This window comes from Ictidomys tridecemlineatus, chromosome 12 (assembly GCF_052094955.1).
Source record: "Ictidomys tridecemlineatus isolate mIctTri1 chromosome 12, mIctTri1.hap1, whole genome shotgun sequence".
In the NCBI taxonomy this organism is placed as follows: Eukaryota; Metazoa; Chordata; class Mammalia; order Rodentia; family Sciuridae; genus Ictidomys; species Ictidomys tridecemlineatus.
This window is the reverse complement of record NC_135488.1, coordinates 63,727,783-63,749,206: the sequence shown is the minus strand read 5'-3', so window position 1 is coordinate 63,749,206 and position 21,424 is coordinate 63,727,783. Positions and strand designations below refer to the sequence as shown.

General features: G+C 44.5%; 1 protein-coding gene across 2 annotated transcripts in view; it reads right to left on the bottom strand.

Moving 5' to 3' along the window:
• Add2 (adducin 2) overlaps nucleotides 1-21,424 on the bottom strand; it is a 112,030-nt gene that overhangs the window by 35,418 nt on the left and 55,188 nt on the right. For both annotated transcript variants that reach the window (XM_040271330.2, XM_005322125.4), the window contains exons 2-5: nucleotides 14,150-14,267; nucleotides 8,542-8,758; nucleotides 7,009-7,147; nucleotides 159-310 (exon numbers count right to left, since the gene is read on the bottom strand). In XM_040271330.2, coding sequence (XP_040127264.2) covers nucleotides 159-310; nucleotides 7,009-7,147; nucleotides 8,542-8,724 — 474 coding nt within the window. In that variant the 5' untranslated portion in view covers nucleotides 8,725-8,758; nucleotides 14,150-14,267. The remainder of the gene's footprint in view (nucleotides 1-158; nucleotides 311-7,008; nucleotides 7,148-8,541; nucleotides 8,759-14,149; nucleotides 14,268-21,424) is intronic.

Below are 21,424 nucleotides of genomic sequence, written 5' to 3'. Positions count from 1 at the left end.
ATGTTCAAGAACAGCCTCAGAAGTAGGGTCCAGGTGATCCTGGTCCCCACCCAAAGTGTCCACTGGGTAGGTTATCTATTTTAGTGACCAGGGTTTTCCTTTTGGCTCTTGTGGGGGCTACATGCAATGTCCCACCCTGCTCCAGGTGCTTTTCTCACCGTAACATAGGTGTCGCTCAGCTGGGCCCAGCCATAGAGGTCTAGGAGTCGGTAGACACTGCTGATCTTGCAGCGCATGCGCCGCTCCCCCTTGGCCAGGTTCAGGGAGTCAGTAGTGTGGAGGTCATTGATGGGTGTCATCATGGAAAAGTCTGCAGGGGACAGCAGTAGGGATAGGACAGCTCTCAGGGTCAGGAGCTCCCATCAGCTCAACCCTCCTATTCCTGCACTAAGCCTCTTCAAATTCTTACAGCTATACAAGAAACATCCCTAGGCAATGAATATTCTTTAATCTTCATCCAGAGGGAGAAAGTCCATAGAATAGGTGTTCATACCCCATAAAGTCCTCTGCTCATTTAACTAAACATGGCATTGCTTTTGATTTAAAAAAAAAAAAATGGTAACACTCAGATCACAGAATAAAGGGTTCTCAGAATGCCAAGATTACCATAAACCCTAAGAATGGACATCGAGTAAAACCAAGAATACCCAAATCTTCATCTCATCAGATTAGGCCCTGACTTCCTTAACAAGACTCCTAAAGCCCAAGAAATAAAATCAAGAATTAACAAATGGAATGGACTCAAAAACTAAAAAGCTTCTTCTCAGCAAAAGAAATAATCAATGTGGTGAAGAAAGAGCCTACATCCTGGGAGCAAATTTTTGCCACACACACATCAGATATATAAAGATATATAAAGAACTCAAAAAACTTAACACCAAAATAACAAACAACCCAATCAATAAATGGGCTAAGGAGCTGAACAGACACTTCTCAGAAGATTATACAATCAATCGACAAATATGTGAGAAAATATTCAACATCTCTAGTAATTAGAGAAATGCAAAACAAAACTACTCTAAGATTTCATCTCACACCAATTAGAGTGGCAGTTATCAAGAATACAGACAACAATAAATGTTGGTGAGGATGTGGAGGAAAAGGCGCACTCCTCACACATTGCTGGTGGGACTGCAAATTGGTGCAACTAATCTGGAAAGCAGTATGAAAATTCCTTAGTAAACTTGGAATTAAACCACCATTTGACCCTGCTATCCCACTCCTCAGTCTATAATCCAATGGTCTTGGAAAAAAATGGATGAAGTTTGATGGGGCAGAGGGGAGGGAGGGGGATATGGGGGCAGGAAAGATGGTGGAATGAGATGGACATCATTACCCTAGATACACGTATGAATGCACATATGGAGCGACACTACATCATATACAACCAGAGAAATGAAAAGTTGTGCTGCAATTGTGTACAATGAATCAAAATTTATTCTGATGTCATATATACCTAATTAAAATTAATTAATTAATTTTAAAAAAAACCAAGAATAAACTCTGAGTGGAAATAAAGGTCTATTTCATCAGTTAGCGCTAATGAAGAAGTTACCAGTCATTAGATCTGATATTATCATGCCATTTTAGCTAGAACATATAACAATTTTTTTTTTTTTGTAATTTAGAAAGCCAAGTCAGTTGGGAAATAAATTCCTTGACTTTCCTGAGTCATTTTCAGGAGTCACAAACTCCTGAAGTTAAGGTTGAACAATGGATTTGAGGCATATCTATTTCTCTCTGGACACACAGACTCTTTTTATGTGATGGTTCCTTCTGGGAAATTTCTGGAGAAGATGCAAGAGACTTGGAAACAGGCCAAGAAGGTTTGACTGTCTCATCCTCAGAACACCAAGAGGGTCTATGAGTTGATGTCCAGTCCATTCCATTAACCTTGATGCCAGTGCCTCACTCGGGGAGGCAGAAGAAGGCATCTGAATGCCCTGCATTTGGATGACTCAGTGTCTAGGAACCAATAAGAGAATCAATAAGTAAGGTTCTAGCTAACAATGATGTCTGCCTGAGAGTCTCTCAAAGCTGCCTCTCCCAGCTCCCCACTAAAACTCTAATGGATTAAAAGGCTCTTTGGAAACTTTTATCATATCTGTAATACCCGCTCCAACTACAATGTGATGTATTTCCCGTACATATTGGCCATTAGTTAAAATGAGATGGTCTGAAGATGGGAGGGTGGGAGGGTGCTGCTGGGCCACCACACACAAAGGGCCTGTGTATCGACCATATGAGATGCCCCTACCCCGGGGCATGTGTCCACTGAATGCAGCATTGCCAGGGACACCAGTGTTCTAAGTCCCAGTTAGATGAGCAAGAGCAACGACAAAACTCCAAAGTGAAGGATTTCTAATACAAAATTGACTAGTCTTAGATCCCTTCCTGTAGATGGGTTTCCCACACAAGAAACTACCTCTTTGCTTCATCCCTAGCAGCAAAAGGGAAGGACACTAGGTCTTAAGCAAAGCCAGGCAAGTGGGCCTACTGGAGAGAGGGTTCATATCCCCGTTCTTTCAATCCTCTCTTACAAAGAACTGTGGAATTCTAGGGTGGCCAAGAGGCCAAAACAGGCCTGAAAACATTCACTCCGTCACATCATCTGTGTCTGATCTCAAACAAAATTCCCTTCCCTGACGCTGAGGAGTTTCAACTGTGAGGATTCCTCTACCCACAGGACCCAGGGGCAGGAGATGAGAACAGCAGGGCTCTACAAGAGTTCCCACACCTCTGCTCTCAGAATCTTAATGTACAGGATTCTTACTCTGACCAGCTCCATAAGTGAGTCTGGTTGAACACCATGTTTATACACAGGTCTAACTGGGCCAGATGGAAACTCAGTGACCTCCCTGAAAGACAATAGTGAAGGGCACACTAATGAAAAAAAAAATCTAAGACAAATGGAGCTACACAGAGAATAAGTCATGACACTGACAACTTCTCTCAACCACCCACCTCTGGACATGTACTCATTGTATTTTCAGGCATCCATCTTTCTCCCTAGTAGACGCTGATTGATGAGGCAATGGGAATACCGGTCAGCCCTATTTGTCTCTCAAAAGTAGTGCAGAGACAGAGATGTAAAGACAATGATGGAGTATAGACAGACAGACGTGGGAGACAAAAACCAGAGACCAAGGCCAGAGAGCCTGTGTTTAGACAATTAGAATTGATATAATAGAAGAAAAATTTTCTAAACTGAAATAAAGGTTTATGTATACAAATTGTAAGACCTTACTATAATTTAGACCAAAACAGTCCATAAAAATTATATATTTACAGAAAACATTTATGAACTACATAGATGAGGGGAAAATCTAGAAACATCTTTAAAAAAAAGAAGAAAACTTTTGGGTAGCTACAAAGGAACAACAACAAAAAAAAAAAAATCTGTCTCAAGTTTCTCTATTATTGCCTTAGAAAGCCAGAAGACAATGCTTCTATAGGAGGTTTAAAAAAAAAAAAGGCTAAAAACATTGAAGTGACACAAAACAGGTAAAAATAAAAGGAAGATCCAAAATACATCAGGCAAATAAAAACAGAAATAAACAGAGGTCATAACATTAACATCAAAGTACAACGATATTCTTTTGGGCAAAGAGAACCATTTTGCAGGTCATTTTATATGGATTAAAGGTATAATCCATAATAAAACTACAGCTATAATGAATAATTGTGCTTTGGACATTTCATTAAGATATACAAAGGAAAAACTATCATAAATACAAAGAGAAATTAACAGAAATCAAATACAACACAACTTCCATTTTATACAAAAAATCAAATGGAAATGGAAATATGGGTTAAAGGTCATGACCTAGAGATCTCCTATAACCATACATCATTTGAAAACATTAGGCCACACTCACAGGGAAAAAATCTCAATAAATCCTTGATACGGAAATTAAATAGGCCATGTTTCCCAAACATAATGCAATAAAATCCAATATTAACAAATTTTTAAAAGAACATGGATTCAATCAATTAGAAATGAGAAAACACAATCTCTGATACCTCTTAGAATAAGAAGAAAGGAGACTGGCAATGTGGCTCAGTGGTTGAGAACATGCTTAGCATGTCTGAGGCCCTGAGTTCAGTCCCTAGCACCACCAAAAGATAAAGTCAAAATAGCAACCAGTAATTTTGAAAAGATCCAAGAAGTAGATAATTTTATATGAAATATATGACAAAAATTTACTCAATAAACAGCAAAAATAAAACTGAGGGGAGAGTGTCAAAATAATCTCCAAAATATTTTCAGATCTGGATGGCTTTATAAATGAGTAATGAACTTTAAGGAACAAAGGCTTTCTATTGCATTCAAAATCCATCAGGGCAAAAAGAAAGGTAAGCACACTCTGGATCGTGTTAGGAAACCACAGCTTGAATCCCAATACTGGATTAAGACTACCCCAAAAGTGAACTGTTGAGCAGTCTCACATGTGAAAACGTATACAAAAGATCCTGAATAAATTTCATCAAATCAAATCCAAAGTATTTTGAAAAGAATATATCAAGACCAGGAATCATTTATTTCAGGAATGAAAAGAGTTCAGTATTCAGAAATCTATAACTCATCACAACAACTGATCAAGGAAACAAAAATCAATAAATGTCCTCAAATGCAGCAACAACCACTTCTGAAGAAGACCTATAATGAATTAGATTAAAAATATATTTCCTCGGCATGAGAAAGAATAATTACCTCAAACTGTGTGGCAAAAGAATTTCCATTAAAGTCAGAAACAAGACATGGATGATTACTCTCTAATCTATTATTAACATTGTTCTGAAAGTTCTAGTGGATGAAATGAAAAAACTGGAATAATAAGCGAAAGGGTACATTTGTTCCCTGGGATGATAAAACATGGGAAGGTGTTGGAATGATAAAGGCAAAAATATACATTATTTGCAGATATGTGATGTTCAATACACAAACCCCAAGATAATTAATATCTATCTATCTACCCATCTATCTCCCTTCTTAAGTGAGAGCTATAACCAAAAAGAAAAATGAATACGGAAAGATTCATTTAAAGTGACAAAGTGACAAAGTTTCAGGGATTAACATCAGTAGGGACCATATGAAAATAGCCCTTAAATATATGGTGAAAATACCCCTCATATCTGAAAAGATTTAATCAATTCATGCAAATAGTTTTAAAGAGCCTCCTGTGTGCCCAATGCTATTTTTAAGTCTAGGACACTATTCTAGAATACAGTATTCTAGAACCAAACATACAATTTTTCCCCATGGAGATTATATTTTAATGTAAATTACACACTTATAATTTTTCTACCAAATCAATCTATTCATCTTATCCCAGGAAAAATTCTAAAATGAATTGTTTAAGGTAGATGAGGCGTAGAGGGTAGAGCTTGACAAAATAATTCTGAAGGCATTTTAAAGAATAAACACATGTTTGAGAAAAAAATGACAAGTGAATAATTAAGGGCATTTGTTCCCTGGGATGATAAAACATGGGAAGGTTTTTGTAAGCATGCAAACAAAAACAGAATACACAAAGGAAAACAGCAATGGATTCAACCACATGAAAATTAAAGAATTCTAGAGATGAAAAATACCATGAAAGAATTTAAAAGGCAAAGGAAAACTTGCAATGTATTTAGTAGATAGCAGGGAAATAGAATTCATTATAAAGATTCCAGGTTCTGTAAGAAAAAATATGCTAATAGGAATATCAGCAAAGAATGCAAATAGGCAACTTACTACAAAAAGAAAATCACATCCAATATATATTAAAATGCATAATATATCTACTCAATAGTAATAAAATAAGTGCATATTAAAATGCAAAGTACTATTTATCACTGTCAAATCAGAATGATGAAATTAATGCTAAGATATATTACAGATCAGGGTGAAGAAATGAGCACTCTGTCACATTGACACTGGAAACATAAGTTGATTTTATCTTTCTTTCTCCAGAATGGAGAAAGTAAAAAATTTGCCAATATGCACAAAAGTCTTAAAACGTGGATATGCTTTGATCCAGCAAAGCTACATTTTATAACTTAAGAGAAAATAGTCAAGTATCTATTCTAAGATTATTTTAATCAGGATGTTTACTGTATTTTTTATAATAGTAAAGCACTGAAAATAATCTAAAAATCCAATAACAGAAAATTGATTAAATAGCATACATCTGCCAAAAAATTACATTGCAGAACCAAATTGTGTGCATATGAGTTACTAACACACCCTACCACTCTACCACTGAGCTACATCCTCAGTTTAATTTTTTATTTTAAGACAGGTTCTTGCCAAATTGCCCAGTCTGACATCCAACTTGCAATCCTCCTGCCTCAGCCTTCAGAGTAGGTGGGATTACAGGAGTGCACCACTGTGTTTAACCAGAACCATATTTTATTATGTAAAAAATTAGTTAGAATATATTATTATAATGATATATATAATGTGATTATATTTTTACTTGCATAAACTATATGCTAAGAGAAAAGGTAAAAAGATATACATCAAAATATTGATAGTCATCATTTTCAGGTTTCAAGAACACAGTACAATAATCTTTCTTGATTATTTTCCTGTCAACCATCATCCTATATTTGATGTTTTGTTTTTAAAGGTCATGGTCAGAGCTTCATACACAGCCCAGGAAGGTGGGTTCATGCTTAGCCCTGGCTCCTCTGGCTCATCTATAGGGTTCAGTTGGCCTGTCTAATGCAGCATAGAGACAATGGCTTGGATGGCTGCCTCTCATCCCCTGAAGTTACCTCTACCACTCCCATTTCTGTCATCAGGGATAATTCTTCTGTGAGTCCTTAATTGCAGCAATATCAAAAACAGAGCCAAGCACCTCCCTGGCTTCTGCTGATCTCCCCCAGGCCTGCTAATGCAATCGCACGCTGGTGCTGTCGCCTGGCAACCAAGCTGCTTCTCTTCTCCATGCTCCTTCCTCTCTTCCCCATCACACCCCTCCTCCTCTGCTCCTGGCAGCTCCCCAGACACCCACGTACTCATGGAAGATGTTGGGAAGACTGCATGGGAGGTGCTGGCCATGAAGTCCGCGATCTGCCGCAGGGCCCAGATGTTGGAGGAGTTGTTCCCCTTCTTCATCTGCTCCTGGATGAGGCCTTCCAGCTCCTCCCTGAAAGACTGAAGCAGACCCCAAGGTGCTGGTCCTCCCAGAGTCTCTCACATGAGAGACTGAGGGCCCTTTCGCCCCAGGTACTGAATGATGAGCTCTGTCAAATACCCACTCCCAGCCCCTAGGTCAGCCAAGCAAGGATCATGCTTGGGATTCCTGGGTCCCAGGGGCAATTCCAGTGGCCCTCGGAAGTCTCCCTGGATTGCTCTGTGGGGAGCACCAAGGAGATGCTGGGAATGAACTCGTGTTCTCTTTGCCCTGTGGGCAGTGATCCTGATTTCCATTAGCTATGCCTATGGCTCTTCTGGGTCTCAGTGTCCTCATATACTTAATAATAATAATAATAAATAGAAGGAAGGGCTGAAGGATCTGATGACCTCTGAGGTCACTTCCACTTCTGATACACTATCCCAAGCCTAGCTTCTCAGACAACAAGGCCATGAACTTGGCATCTTGCCCACCAGGTGGCAGCAGGAAACACTTGAGGTTGGCAATTCTACAAAATCACAGAAAGAAGCAGAATTCCTCCAGTTCATCTCCTGCAGGAGGCCGAGAAACCAGGTCTGGTGCTATCTGACTCTGCCACCCCTTATATTCATACTCTGGGGATCTCCCCAGGAACTCCTCATGCCAATGCTCTTGGCACCTGCTATCTTCACCATACAATTCTGCTAAGACCTCAGATCCACTCTCTCCATGCTCATCTGTGGGGTGTGAGCATTCACTGTTCTTCCCTCACCATGGTGGCCTACAGACCACATAGGTGCCTGGCTCCCTGAAACCCACTTAGGACTGAGGAAGAGCTGGGCACAGGCTTCTGTGTCCATCTTGCCAAGCACCTGGAGTTTCCACTCCATCCAGAAGTCCCCAACACTCAGTGTCCACGGCTGTTTCCTAAGGAGCCCCATGCTCTGCTTTCCCAGACTCCTCCTTGCCTCCCTCCACTCTGCTCTTCTGCCCAGTCATCCATTAGACCAGCTGTCCTCAGGCACTACCTGCCTCAAGGATGAATTCTATGGCGGTGCCTTCGCGTGGTGCCCCCTGCTGGCCACCTGGTGATGTGGATTTGTCTGTTCGTGGTTACAGTTCTCAGTAGAGAGGGGAAGGAAAACTGGAAACTGAGGCTCCGAAGGGTCACAGGACACCCGGCAGGGCTCCTGTCTGTCTCCCACTTTCTGAGCCAAACTGCCCGTACACACTCAGCTTTGGCCACATACCAGTGATCAGGGAGAGAATCAAATACACACGGGTCCTGCTTAGAGGGTCTAACTTCCTACAACCCTGGGCACCGGAAAAAGGAGTGACTGATCTACTGGGTCCCCTGGAGAATCAACCCACCCCTCCCCTCCCCTTCCCACCTCCCTTTCCATCTCCCTGACCGGGTGTGTCAGACTCCACTCACCGGACTCTGCAGGATCATGGTGACGCGCTTCTTCTGCTCCATCAGGTTGAAGTCCTGGCGCAGGTCGGCCGCACGGTTGCGAAGGCGCATGTACTCGGGGTCTTCCTCCGAGAAGCGGTCAAAGTAATGCGACCCCTGCGGGGGCGGCGGGGAGGTGGCCTCAGGGACCGTCTCTTCACTCATTTTCCTGCTGGGTCTGTGATCTGCTCCTGGAACCCTGTAGAAGAGATGGGGTAAGCACGATGTTAGTTACGATTGAGACACACACACTCCCTAAGGCAGAGGGTTGGGTTTGGTAGGCTTCACAGTGGAATGCAGCTAGTCTTGGCGGGGTGTAAGCTGCACTTAGAAGGCACGACCCTGCCAGGTGTGCTGATGGATAGGGGGGCACTAATGCAGCATTGAGCCAAGTGAAAACATGGACCCAGCTTCACTGGGTACACTGGAGTTGAAGTAGATAGTTCCCAGTGGAATCATGACCTGCGAATCTTTTTGAACATTTCTATAATGCATACCCACATCGTAGAAGCTATTTACTGGGACTCAGTATTTTATCTAAAATGTAAGCTTCTTATGGGGGTGGAGTGTAGCTCAGTGGTAGGGCATTTTCTCAGTATGTAGGAGGCCTGATTAGATCCAAAGCAACACACAAAATAAATAAATGTAAATCCTTTTTATAAGCCTCCTAAAAATTATGGTGGGGCAATCCACAAAAGAACACTAAAAGATGGGAGACACTTTGCTTGGTGCTCTCCCTTCTGGGAAGGAATCACTGTTTTAGTAAAAGGTGTCTTAATGCAGAATCAGATCCTCTTTCCAAGTTTAAAAGAGGTATGTGATTTTTATTAAAGGAAAATTTATTCTCTCCCAAACCCCACTAAGTATACAGCAAGAAAAAAGAATAAATACTATTTGAAGGGAGCCATGTTGTGCCCAGAGTCCCACATACCCTGCAGTGAGAACAGGGCAACCACTGTATTTTATCTACTCAAGGACTTTTTTAAATGCATGAATGAAGAACTAGGACGTGCCTTTTATTGCTATAATGGAGCCCTTCTGAGGAATAAGGCTACAGGTCTAGCCTTCACTTCCCAGCTGTGCAACTTTGGCTAAGCTGATCTCCCTCTGTGTGTCAGCTCTACTGGCCCTTCAGTCTGGGTCAGACCATTTTAACACCACAGTGCTTTAGCCTTCTGCCCAAGGCCTGATTACCTTCTCAGCAGAAGGAAGCAAGCACCTTGACTGACCCATAGTTAGTTCTTAAACACATGTGTGAGATACAAAGAACATTAACTGGGATTAAAATCCTAGGTTCTCATCCGTAACCTCTCACTCCCTTTATCTTCCTCCTTGTGGAGATGGAGTGTTCTCCTCTTCTCTGGGAGAACCCTCCTGGCCTCCAAGTCCTGATCTACACTTGACCTCCAGCCTTGCTTCAGCAGTCCTGTGTGTCCCAGCCTTAACCTTCATTCCAGCCAGCAGCTCATTCATTACAAAGGAAACCGTGCTGATGGTCAGTAGGGCATATTCTTGTTGTCCCTGAGCTACCTGTGGCCTCTCTTCCCTCTTCTGCCAGGACTCTTTACCCTCATCCCTTGCAGTGTCTCCAGGAGAGGTGGGTGGAGGATGATGCTATAAGTAAGCCCAGAGAGAAGAGTGGGAGCCCATCCCATAAACAGAGAACACCCAGATGTTTTGGTATTGTTATTTGCATGCTTCCTTTAGGGAAAGGTGGGTAGCAAGTTCAAGGGAAAGCACATGGGCAGAGTCCCTCAAAGGCTGGATGGATGATGACCTGAGCCCTTACCTGGAGCTGTGGTTCTCAGCCTTGGTTGCACATTGGAATCACCAGGGGACCTTTAAAAACTACTGATGCCAGAGATTCTAATATAATTAGTCTTGAGTGTGAACTGGACATCAGGGTTTTTAAAAGCTCCCTGGGTAATTCTAATAAGCAGTCAGGGGTGAATTATTACAGGCTCTATGTTAATGATTGTAACATGTAATGTAACATCCACTCTAGGGGCTGCTCATTTCTAGCAAGCCTGACAAGAGATGGTATAAAGGCTCATGTTTGTAAACTCATGCTATGTGTCACTTCCCAGAGCTGTCCAGGCTACTCAAACAATCACCTTGCCCACCTTGCCTCGTACAGCAGGGGTGCTCCATATGTTATCATGACACGCTTCTGCAAGGCTATCAAACTGTGACCTCTCATCTTATCTGTTTCATTAATTAGTCAGCTCCCCATGAAAGCCCTTTCACCTCCCCCCCAGGCTGGCATCACCTTTACCAATTGTGTCAATGAGATACTTGACAAGAGATGGGGATGAGGGACTATGGTGGTGGAAGGAATCTTTTGGGCATGGCAGCCAAAAAATAAGTCTAAAGAGAGATTTCAAAACAGATATGGCAGGTTACTAAAACAACTGTGGGTTGTACTTAGTAACATTTAAATCCAGACTCTTTCCTCTCATCTAAATGGAGAAAGAACAACCAGATGTTTCTGGTGGAATTAGCTCTGGACCAGAAGCCAGAGGCCTGTAATCTTGCCCCAATTCTGTCACTCATTTCCCTCTCTGGGTCTCATTTTGTCCATCACCAAATAAGGGAGTGGAGAGAATAACCTATGCAAAGAACACACATAGGCAACTTATGGTGTCCTGTGGCCTCAAGTCAATTCTGTATGCAAAGGGCTACTTAAGAGTACTTCACCTCACGGGGTACAGTAGCACACACCTGTAATCCCAGCTGCTTGGGAGGCTGAGGCAGGAGGATTGAAAGTTCCAAGTACAGCCTCAGCAACTTAGTGAGGCCCTAACCAACTTAGTGAGACCCTGTCTCGAAACAAAAAATAAATAGGGCTGGGGATGTAGCTCAGTGGTAAAGTGTCCCTTTAGTTACTCCCCAGTAGCAAAGATAGAATATTCTACCTCCATCATGCTCCCACACAGTCTGGAGCTTGGGGTAAGAAAGAGCTGCAAGGTCAAATGTGGCAGGACTGCACTGGAGCCATGGAGATGTGCAGTCACCACCAGATTGTCCTGGGCAGGCAGCACTACAGACCAGAATTCCTCTGCAGGCATCACCCAGCTTGACTCCAACACCTCTCTGCTTAGTGACTCATCGTGGCAAATAATCATCTTTGTCACTTTCAAAGCTCTGAATCTTGGAATTTTATTTATTTATTTGTTTGTTTGTTTGTTTGTTTGTTTATTTATTTATATTTTTTAAGTAACAAGCAACTTCCCAATGAGTGCACCGGATAAGCATGGAGTCACGAGCTCCCTGTGTTTCCTACGCCTACAGGCCCACCAGCTCCAGAGCCACCTGAACCCACAGCTTCTCCGGGACTGGAATGTTTTGAGCCAGCTCTGTCTGATACTCAGTGTTCCTAGCTCAATCTTTCCACCCAGAGGAAAGGTGAATCCTACCCCCTTTCCAGGAACAGCTCCATGAGGCCGTTTCCCCCCTCCCTGAAGCACGAGGAACTAATAAGTATGGGGCTAAGGAAGAGGAGCCCACACCAACATGTCCTGGCCACCTTCCCTTCTTGGAACTCAGCCCTACAGGGCTTATCCAGAGGTGGGCCCATGGGAGTGGCATAGGATGTGGATGCCCTGATTCCATCACCATGCCAACAGCCAGCTGGACAGACCCTTTGGCTTTGTGAACCAGAGGCATCCTTTTGTGCTCCCTCTTCCCCTCCCACAATGCTGTGAAGGACATCAAAATTGTGTGCATGTTGCTCAGTGGTTAAAGGCATTGACTCTGGAACAAGAACTCTCTGGGTTCAAATCTCAGCTGTGCCATTTATTACCTGTGTGATCTTAGGTTAGTTAACCTGTTATGTGCCTCGGTTTCCCAATATATAAAATGGGGATTGTAATAATTGCCCCCAAAAGATGGTTGTAAAGCTCAGCAGAGTTAATGGCCTGGTCTGTAGCAAGTGTTATTAACTCTTGGCTCTAATTTGGTGTCGCTTAGGGGCAAGAATCAGCTTTAAGAACTTGAGTAATAAGTGGCTTGTGATTCAACTCTAAACAGGTGCACACTCAATAACTATAATTATGTGGTTTTAGCAGAAAGAACCAATCCAGTCTTAAGCTATGTTAAACAAAAAGGAAGAACAAACATCCAGGAAAAGATCTATGTGAATACCTAGTTTTCTGATCAGACAATGGGAACATGTCAACCTGGAGCTCACAAGGAAGAGGAGCTCACAATCTGGATGCTGAAGATAAGCAGAGGCCAGCGTCTGTGGGGCCAAGTGTGATGGAAGAAAGAAAGTATCTGGTCTTTATGCCCAGGTCCTGGCACAGAACCTCAAAACCCTTGGAATTCTTTAAATGTCCAAGAGATAGCAGAAATATCTTTTACTATTCATAATGACCACTTTTCACCCAAACCTGAGTTTATGCTAATAAGGTGACTCATCCAGGGCCCTCAGATAGTTTCAAGGGAGGTCGGACTACTCTGGAAAGACCAAGCACATGATTAGAGGGTTGGAGCTTCCACTCCACCTCACAGGCTCCCAGGAGGGAGAGGGCTGGAGCTCAGTTCCATTAAAGGGCAAATGAGTCCATCAACCATGCTTCTGTAATGAAGGCCCCTGGTTAAAAAACTAGAGATCTCTGGACCCTGAGGCTTGGGGGAGTTTCCTAGTTGGGTAAACACACTGATGTTCTGGGAGAGAGCAAGAGAGATCCGTGTGTCCCACCTCCACCCAGGCCCCTGTGTCTCTTCCATTTGCTGTTCTTGTCATAGCTCTTTTAGGACAGAACTACAATGACAAGTGCAGCACTTCAGGTTCTCAGAGTCATTCTAGTAAATCACTGAACCTGAAGAAGGGTCATGGGAACCCCCAAACTTATAACCAAGTCAGTCAGAAGTGCAGATGGCCTGGTGATCCCTCTTGTGGCTGGTGTCTGGCCTGGGGACAGTCTTATTGGTGACCTCTTCCATTAACTTATGGTAGTTGATCTGTGGCCTTTTAACTGAGACGTATAATCCTTCAACTTAATTGAGTTGAATCTGAATTGAGTTGAATGAGTTGATGACATATCAGCACCAGGCAGCTCCCTATTCATGATTTAATCTAGTCCCCAGGACAACTCAATGTACATATTGTTGTCCCAAGAAAATGAGTCACAGAAGTCCTGGATTCAGTTAGGACTATCTTTGACCCCAGATCCTCATTCTCCACTCTATCATGTTATCCCCAAACATCTGTTGTGCCACCCTGTAGGAAAGGGAATTGGCTGATTTCCTTGAGTCTCAGGGGCCTAAATTAGGAAGCCAGAGTTGTTACAGATGTGGCAGAGAGAACTTTCTAACCGCAGGAGCAGCTCAATATTGGGAACACAGGACAGCTGCCTTGTCAGGTGCAGGTGCTGCAGAGGGTCTCCTGCCCTTGCTCAAGATGGGGTGGGGGGGAGGGGGCTAGCAACTAGCAACCTCTAAGGTCCTACAGATTCTATAGTAGTTCTTGGGTAAGATGGTGGGGGGGGGCAGTTCAGGGCAACAACCTGAGTGTCTGGAAGCTTGTGCTCATTCTATGGACCCAAGTGTAAAGTGGCATCACCTGTAAAAGCCACCAGCTACTTACTGGGAAGCTGGCTGAAGCCTATCCAAGGCTCTCTCCTCTCAGTGCTGGGTCTTCACCCCCTGCTCCACTCTCTGGGGTGCCAGCCACATCTACACAGCCTCAGGCATCCAGGTGGAAACTGGAAACACAAATACAGCACACATCAGTGTCTCATCTTGCCACCATGACACAACCCAATTTATTTTATGGACTGCTGAGAAACTCTTCCAAATGAACTTGAAATTCATTTCATTTTAAAAACAAAATACATCTATAAAAAGAAAACATTTGTATTTTTACAACTGGGATTAAATTATAAAGAGGGGAACTGGCAAAACCCTTTGCTGGGTGCTGGCTGGAGAGGTCTCAGAACAAGGAAGTTGCTCCAAATGGTCAGGGAGCACCATGTGGAGGCTTCTGCAAGGAGCCCAGGGGTTGGAAGACCCCCAGGCTGGAAGGGATAAGACCCCTTCCTGAGACCCCCACAACACCTCACTAACAGATGGTAGTGTGAATGATTTTCTGAAGTAGTCCAAGAGACAGAAATATCCTGAAAAATATTACACCCCAGGAAAGTGAGAGAGCCTGAGACCCATACAGGCCATGAAATGGTGGATTCAAAACAACTTCACCCAGAATTTCAGGAGAAGAACTAATACCTGGATAACAGGTCCTAAAGCACTCCTGAAAGAGGAATGTAAAGTTGTTAATATCTAACAACAATGGGCAAGCTGCCACTCCAAAAATCCTGGGCATTGAGTTCTTCAAAAGATTAATCATACACACACACACACACACACACACACACACACACACACACTGGTGCTGGGGATTGAACCCAGGGCTTTGTGCATGCAAGACAAGCACTCTACCAACTGACCTATATCCCCAGACCAAAATTTTTAAAACCCAGAAGTGCAGGGCCTTGTACTCCCAACTACTTGGGAGGCTAAGGCAGGAGGATCACAAAGTTCAAGTCCAGCCTCAACTTTAGTGAGACCCTGTCTCAAAATAAAAAAGAGCTTGGGATGAGGCCCAGTGGTCGAGCGCCCTGGGTTGAATCCCCAGGACTACAAAAACAAAACAATGCACAAGTGATAGTTTTCCATTTTCCTGTGAGAGCCCTATTAAGACTTCTGGGATGGTCTCACCCAAGGCTGGCAGCATCCCTGACTGCCCCCTCAACCCCCTGCCCATGGCTCTGGCTCAGTTCAGCTCCAGCCCTTAACCTGATGCTGTCCCATATATAACCATTCAGAAAGACGTGTCTCACCAACGAGAGACAAGGAGGGTGGACCCAAGAGTATGACCTGTCTGTGGGAGTCCAGGACAGTGGCATGCCACTGAGGTATAGTCTGCTTCTTGACTCAGCCAAGGAGTCCTAGGGCTCAGTGTTTCAGTGCCTGGGGGGGTCCCTAAAAGCAGTCCAGATGTCCACCTTCTAGTTAGGGCACTGGTGGTTGCTTTCAAAAGCGAGGCTTATAGCTCAGTATGCCCAGTGCCAGCTGGTGTCCTCCTTCCAGTGGTTTTATTTCTATCTAGAACAGAGTCACAACCCCTTGATGCTACATCTTTCCAGTGCCCACCAAGATGGGAGCCCTGCCTTCCAGGACAACTCAGCCTGGGGTTGCTGGTACACCCCCACTGCCCTCCCTAAGGACCAATCCAGGCAAGTTGTCTTACCCCAAGCACCAGCTCCCCCATTTCCCAGTAGCCCCTGGCATAGAGGTCTGAGGCTGTCCTATGACTACAACTGGCTAAGATTTGAACTGTCAGAGTCTGAGTTCTATCTCATGTGCAAAAACAGAATTAACCCTTTTTAATTCTGTTTTTAAAGGCAGACATCTGTCCCCCAGATGAACAAAATAATTCCCATCCCAGTCTCCACTGATGTTCAACTCTATACGAGCCCCATTCTTTGGGTTATTCTATTATCCTGATTAAAAGGAAGATGGCCCTGAGAGGTACTGGAAGCAAATGCATCATCTGCAAACCATTAATCTGTGGCAACAAAACTGTCAAGTCCGACTGCAGAGTCAGACTGAGGTGGGCCAGGACAGGCACCAAAACAGAAAGTCTGATGAGGGCAAGGGAAAGAGAAAGAGACCTGGTACCTCCATCTCTCAATCCTTTCAATGGTCCCTGGCCCTGGTCTTTCCTCTTTCCTGCCCAACATCCAATCAATTGCCAGAATCACTGGTCTAAAATGGCAAATCTGGTCCACACTTGCCACTGCCCTGCTAAAACCCCACCCCCTTCACTAGGGCCCATATTCTTGTGACCACCCACCCCTTTCTTAAATTCTTGAACCTCCAGCCAAAACTTTGTTGGATTCTATTTTTAAAATGACAGCTATTCTTTTCACCTTTTCTAAATATAAAATTTTAATTCTGAATTTCATTTTCCAATCAAATGTATAGTCCATGTTAAAAAATTAAACTCATTGACCTCCAACCAGGGAGTTACACTTTTACCTCTTTGTCCATTCCCACCTCCACCCCATCTCCTTAAGGATGGCCACCTGCAGGATGAGTTACCATCTCTTATCTGCCTCCCGCTCTCTGCCTGTCCCACTCCTGGGGTGATTCACAGGACCCTGAGGTACCAGACAGATTCTTTGTCGGCACTGATTTCTGTCAGAGGCACCCTTTTGTCTACCCCCCTCCTTTGGCTAGGCTCTGGTGTCCTCTCTCCCGGAGCCTCCCTCAGGCTGTCACATTACTGTTACCTCTTCCATTCCACTTGCAAGTGGAAAGCAAATATCTATTACCCTGAGCTCCAAGCAGGCAAGGGCCTATGTCACAAGCATTTTTCTGTCTCCCATGTTGTGTTGTCACAGGGCCTGGTGCGAGATGGGTGCTGAATAAATATTAGTAGAACTCAAACAAATGCAACTCGTGGGACGTTGGGAAGTTAGGCCAGCTTAACAAAGCAGCAGTGCCTGGCCCTGGGGTCCTCAAATCGAGGAAGGCCTGAGGGACACCTGCAGTACAGAGTCGGGGGAAGAACACCCAGCCACCAGTTTCAGGGTAAGGTGCAGGTATTAACAGGCATGCGTGGCAAGTGCCCTAGGGCCTAAATCACTTCCTCCCAAGCACAGTGCTCTTTTGATATAGAACCCCATGGCTGGGCCCCTCCAGCCACTATGCTCTTCTGTTTTGAAGCAGGATCCCAGCAACGGCTTGCAGCTAACAAGAACGACTCAGTGCAATGCTGGACAGGAAGTGTAACCTCACATACCACACAGATGCACCGCCATCCTCCTGGCTCTCCCGAGTTCGGCCTCTTCCCTCCAGTACCTGCCCCGTTCAGGATCCTCCACTCTGCACCTGGGAGCCCTAGAACTCCCTCTCGGAGTCACCAGTTCGCATCCTCACACTGACCCCCCTTCAGAAAGACCCTCCTTGGGATCCACCCTGATAGCAGGGAAGTGGGGGTGGGGAGGAAACATGCTTCCCGTCACACAGCGTTTTCTTCCCTATCTCACAAGACTAAGTATGTGTCCCCACTGAGGTATGAGATCACATTTCTGCAGGTTGCTCCTTATGGCTGTAAAAAAGACCAGGAGGTCTGTGGGGGGAATAAGAGACGCCCAAGCTGCCTGACTTTTTGCTAAAACCTGCTTCAGCTCTGTGCCTCCCAAGGAGTGGTGGGTGACTGTCTCCTGCCACTTCACTGGCTGCGGGTCTCCAGACCAACAGAACTTGGCACCCTGAGCCCAAAGAAGAAAGACACCACAAGATGACATCTCCAGCTGCCCACTACTGTCACAAGCACAACCACCCTTGGCACTGCCAGCCTCTGAAAGCCCAGGCCCCAGTGCCATAGACCAGCTCTCAGAAGGACAGCACAGCATTTGCAGCAAGCTTAAGGCTCAGGGTCAGAACACAAACTCACCAATCCATGAGTAAGATCCCCAACATGGAACAGGAGCCCTTCATGGCTATACTGCTGCTGTTTGGCAGAAAAAAAATGGGGGCAGTTGAAATAGGGACTGGACCACACCCTGCCTGGTGTGTTCAGATAAAGAAGGAGCTCAGGCCTCTGTGGCAGGATCAAGGAGGATGCTTATCACCATCTTTTCATACTCTTCTTGAATTTTCCAAAGTTTCAAATTGGATATTAATCACTGATCACTTAGGACAAAAGTAATTTTGTGTGGGGGTGGGATACCAGGGATTGGACTCAGGGCCACTCACAAGTGGGGCACTCAACCACAGAGCCACATCCCCAGCCCTATTTTGTATTTTTATTTAGAGACAGAGTCTCACTGATTTGCTTAGCACCTCACTGTGCTGAGACTGGCTTTGAACTTGTGATCCTCCTGCCTCAGCCTCCTGAGCCACTGGGATTAGAGGTATGCACCACTATGCCTGGCAGAACAAAGGTAATTTGAAAGAAGAAAAGGTGGAAGGAGAGAGGCAGAAAAGTCTTTCTATGTCTAGAGAGAAACCCCATCAACTGGAAGAATCCTTTAACCCTCAACTGCCCCAGAAGTTCTTATTTGTGGTCATCCCTGCTGCCTCGTTTTCCAGTAAAGGCCAGTGCATTTTTTTTTGAGAGAGAGAGAAGAGAGAGAATATTAATAAATATTAAATTTTTAATAAAAATAAATATTAAATTTTTTAATATTTATTTTTCAGTTTCCAATGGACACATCTTTATTTTATTTTATGTGGTGCTGAGGATCGAACCCAGCACCCCGTGCATGCCAGGTGAGGGCGTTACCGCTTGAGCCACATCCCCAGCCCAACTAGTGCATTTTTAAAACCTTCCTCAAAGGACCTCACATCTAGTGGTTGATAGACAGGTTTTTACATTCTCCTACTACTCTTTTGTGGAAGGAGTGGACCAAGACCTCCTTCTTACAAACATGGAGTCAGATCCACTCCCTCTCACACAGCAGTTATTTGTGGAATATCTATTGATGCCCGGGAGTAAACAAGAACTGGAATTGAATAGGAGAGGGAAGATACCTGAAAGAAATGAGACATGATTCCTGCCTGCTGGAGACCCACAGCCATGTTTGTTATTTATGAATTCAAATGAAACATAATAGATACATATGCAAATATATGCAGATATGCAGCCAACCGTCCAGGTCAGCACAATACAGGGCATTAAAATGCATGTCAATATTGACCTGAAACACATTGTGTTTAACGTTTGTTGGGACAGGACACTGGAAACTTTGGGTCCACATTTTTTAAAGCTAAGGTCCTATGTTAGATCTTGCAGAAAGACATTATTCAATCAGCAGAAGCTATCAACACTCAGTGCTGAGCCCTTCTCCCAGCCCTTCTCCTAGTATTGAAAGACTAACATCCTGGTTTTTCAGGTGGGGAAATTGAGGCTCTAGGAAGCCAAGTGACTTTATCTGGGCCATAGCAATGGTAAGGGCCTGGGTTTAAACTCGTCTAATCCCAGAGACTTTTTCTCCCCTCCTTCAGAGGAAGGTGAGCGGATGCCAGGGCTTGTAGGAGGGAGATGAAAATCTGCCATGGCCATAGCCCAAAACCTGGGCTTCATATTCCTGGCAGCAGCTCCAAGGATTGACCAGCACCAGAAAGGATGATTCTGGTTCCTGCTTCTGGCACTTGGGCTCAGAACTGAGCTCTTTCCCAACTCAGAAGAAAACAGAACAGAGGGCAAATGGGGAGGAAGCAGGCACCTCCAGTATTCATTCTGGAAAGGTGGGCTGAGCTTTCAGATAATGAGGATGGCTCTGGTCCCTGGCAGGAAGCCAGGTAGGCTGTGATGGTGACAGGTGGAAGTGGACCACCTACACAGCCTCCCATGACTGTTGGGTCACTGCAATGTAGGTAGAGCTCACCTCTGAGACTTGCCTGAGCTGGATTCAAAGACAATTCTTTCTATAAATACCTGCCATGAGTCAGTTCCTGGGGATACAAGGGGTATAATTCATAGTCCCTGCTCTCAAAGGGCCCACGATAGGGTGGGTGGCCCATAGCAAGCTCACTACAATCCTTTTTTCTTTTTTCTAAATGTGATTGTTAAATTATTTTATTTCTTCTTCTTGAATATACATTAAGGTATATTTTGACATATTATACATTCTAATTCAGATCCCATTCTTGTGGTTGTCCATGATGTCATTATGACCCTTGATCCGAGGGGGCATAGAGAGTGCTTTAGGGAAGGCTCAGAGAAGCAGCCAGGTGGTTCCCAACCTCGAAATTCCAGCTCTGAGCTTTAACCAGCTGGTCAGATGCTCCTGCCACTGATCAAAAAACCACATGGACCTCATGCCTTCATGAAGGGGAGAGAAGGGGCATCCGAGAAGCCCTGGTGATGCAGAGACATTGCTGAATTTTAGCAGGGTGGCTGGGCTCAGCCGCCACTCAGTCCCCCCAGTGGAACGGTCAGCCAAAGGCACAGATAAAGGCTCATCAAAAAGACGGTCTAATGGAGCTGACACACGCTCTGGTTCACTGTTCCACACCTCCGGCTGTCTGGGAATCCAGTCACAGCTACTTTTAAGCAGTCACTTTGACACCTTTTGCCTTCAGGCAAGATTGTACCTTAAACCACCAAAGCTACATTTTCAAAAGTTTCATCTCCATCAAATGTAAAACGGTGATTCTTCTATTTGGCCCAATCTGATCCCATTTGTCCTTCAACAGGAAAGCGAAATGTAACCCACTGTCATGTGGCAGGACTACCCTTGTCCCCCATCCTCACTCCCAGCCAAGAGACCCAGGAAGCAGCTCTTGGACCATGTGTCCTGTGTTCTAGCAGAACAAATCAAATCCTCTGGGTCACAAGAGGTGGGACTAAGTGCTCTTTTAGCACATTAGGACCCACGTTGTTTTGTTAGTTTTGCTTTATTCTGGCTTGGGGATATTTGCATGGGAGGGGGGAGTCACTAATAAGGCACAAGAAAAAATTATAAGACCACCTGGCATCTGAGACTGGAGTGGACTCTGACACCATCCCTCCCCTCTCCAGATGGGGGAAACTGAAAATTCACAACACAACTCAAGTGAGATTTGGGACTTGGCTGTTGGGAGCGGAGGAGGAAGAGAATTAGTACATCCAGGAAGAGAAGGTGGTGGCAGCTGGAAGGAATACATTACAGTGGGAGGCCTGACGGCTCCTGTGGGGAACTGCTGGCCTCCAGAGCATCCCCATGGAAGGTCGAGAGTGAGGCTCCAATAGTCGGGTCACAAATAAGACGGGAAAATAGGATGTAGCTTGTTGACTTTGCTCCTCTCTCATGGTTCTGTGGGGCTTAAATTTTCATCATGGAGACATTCAGGAAAGAACTATTCCAAC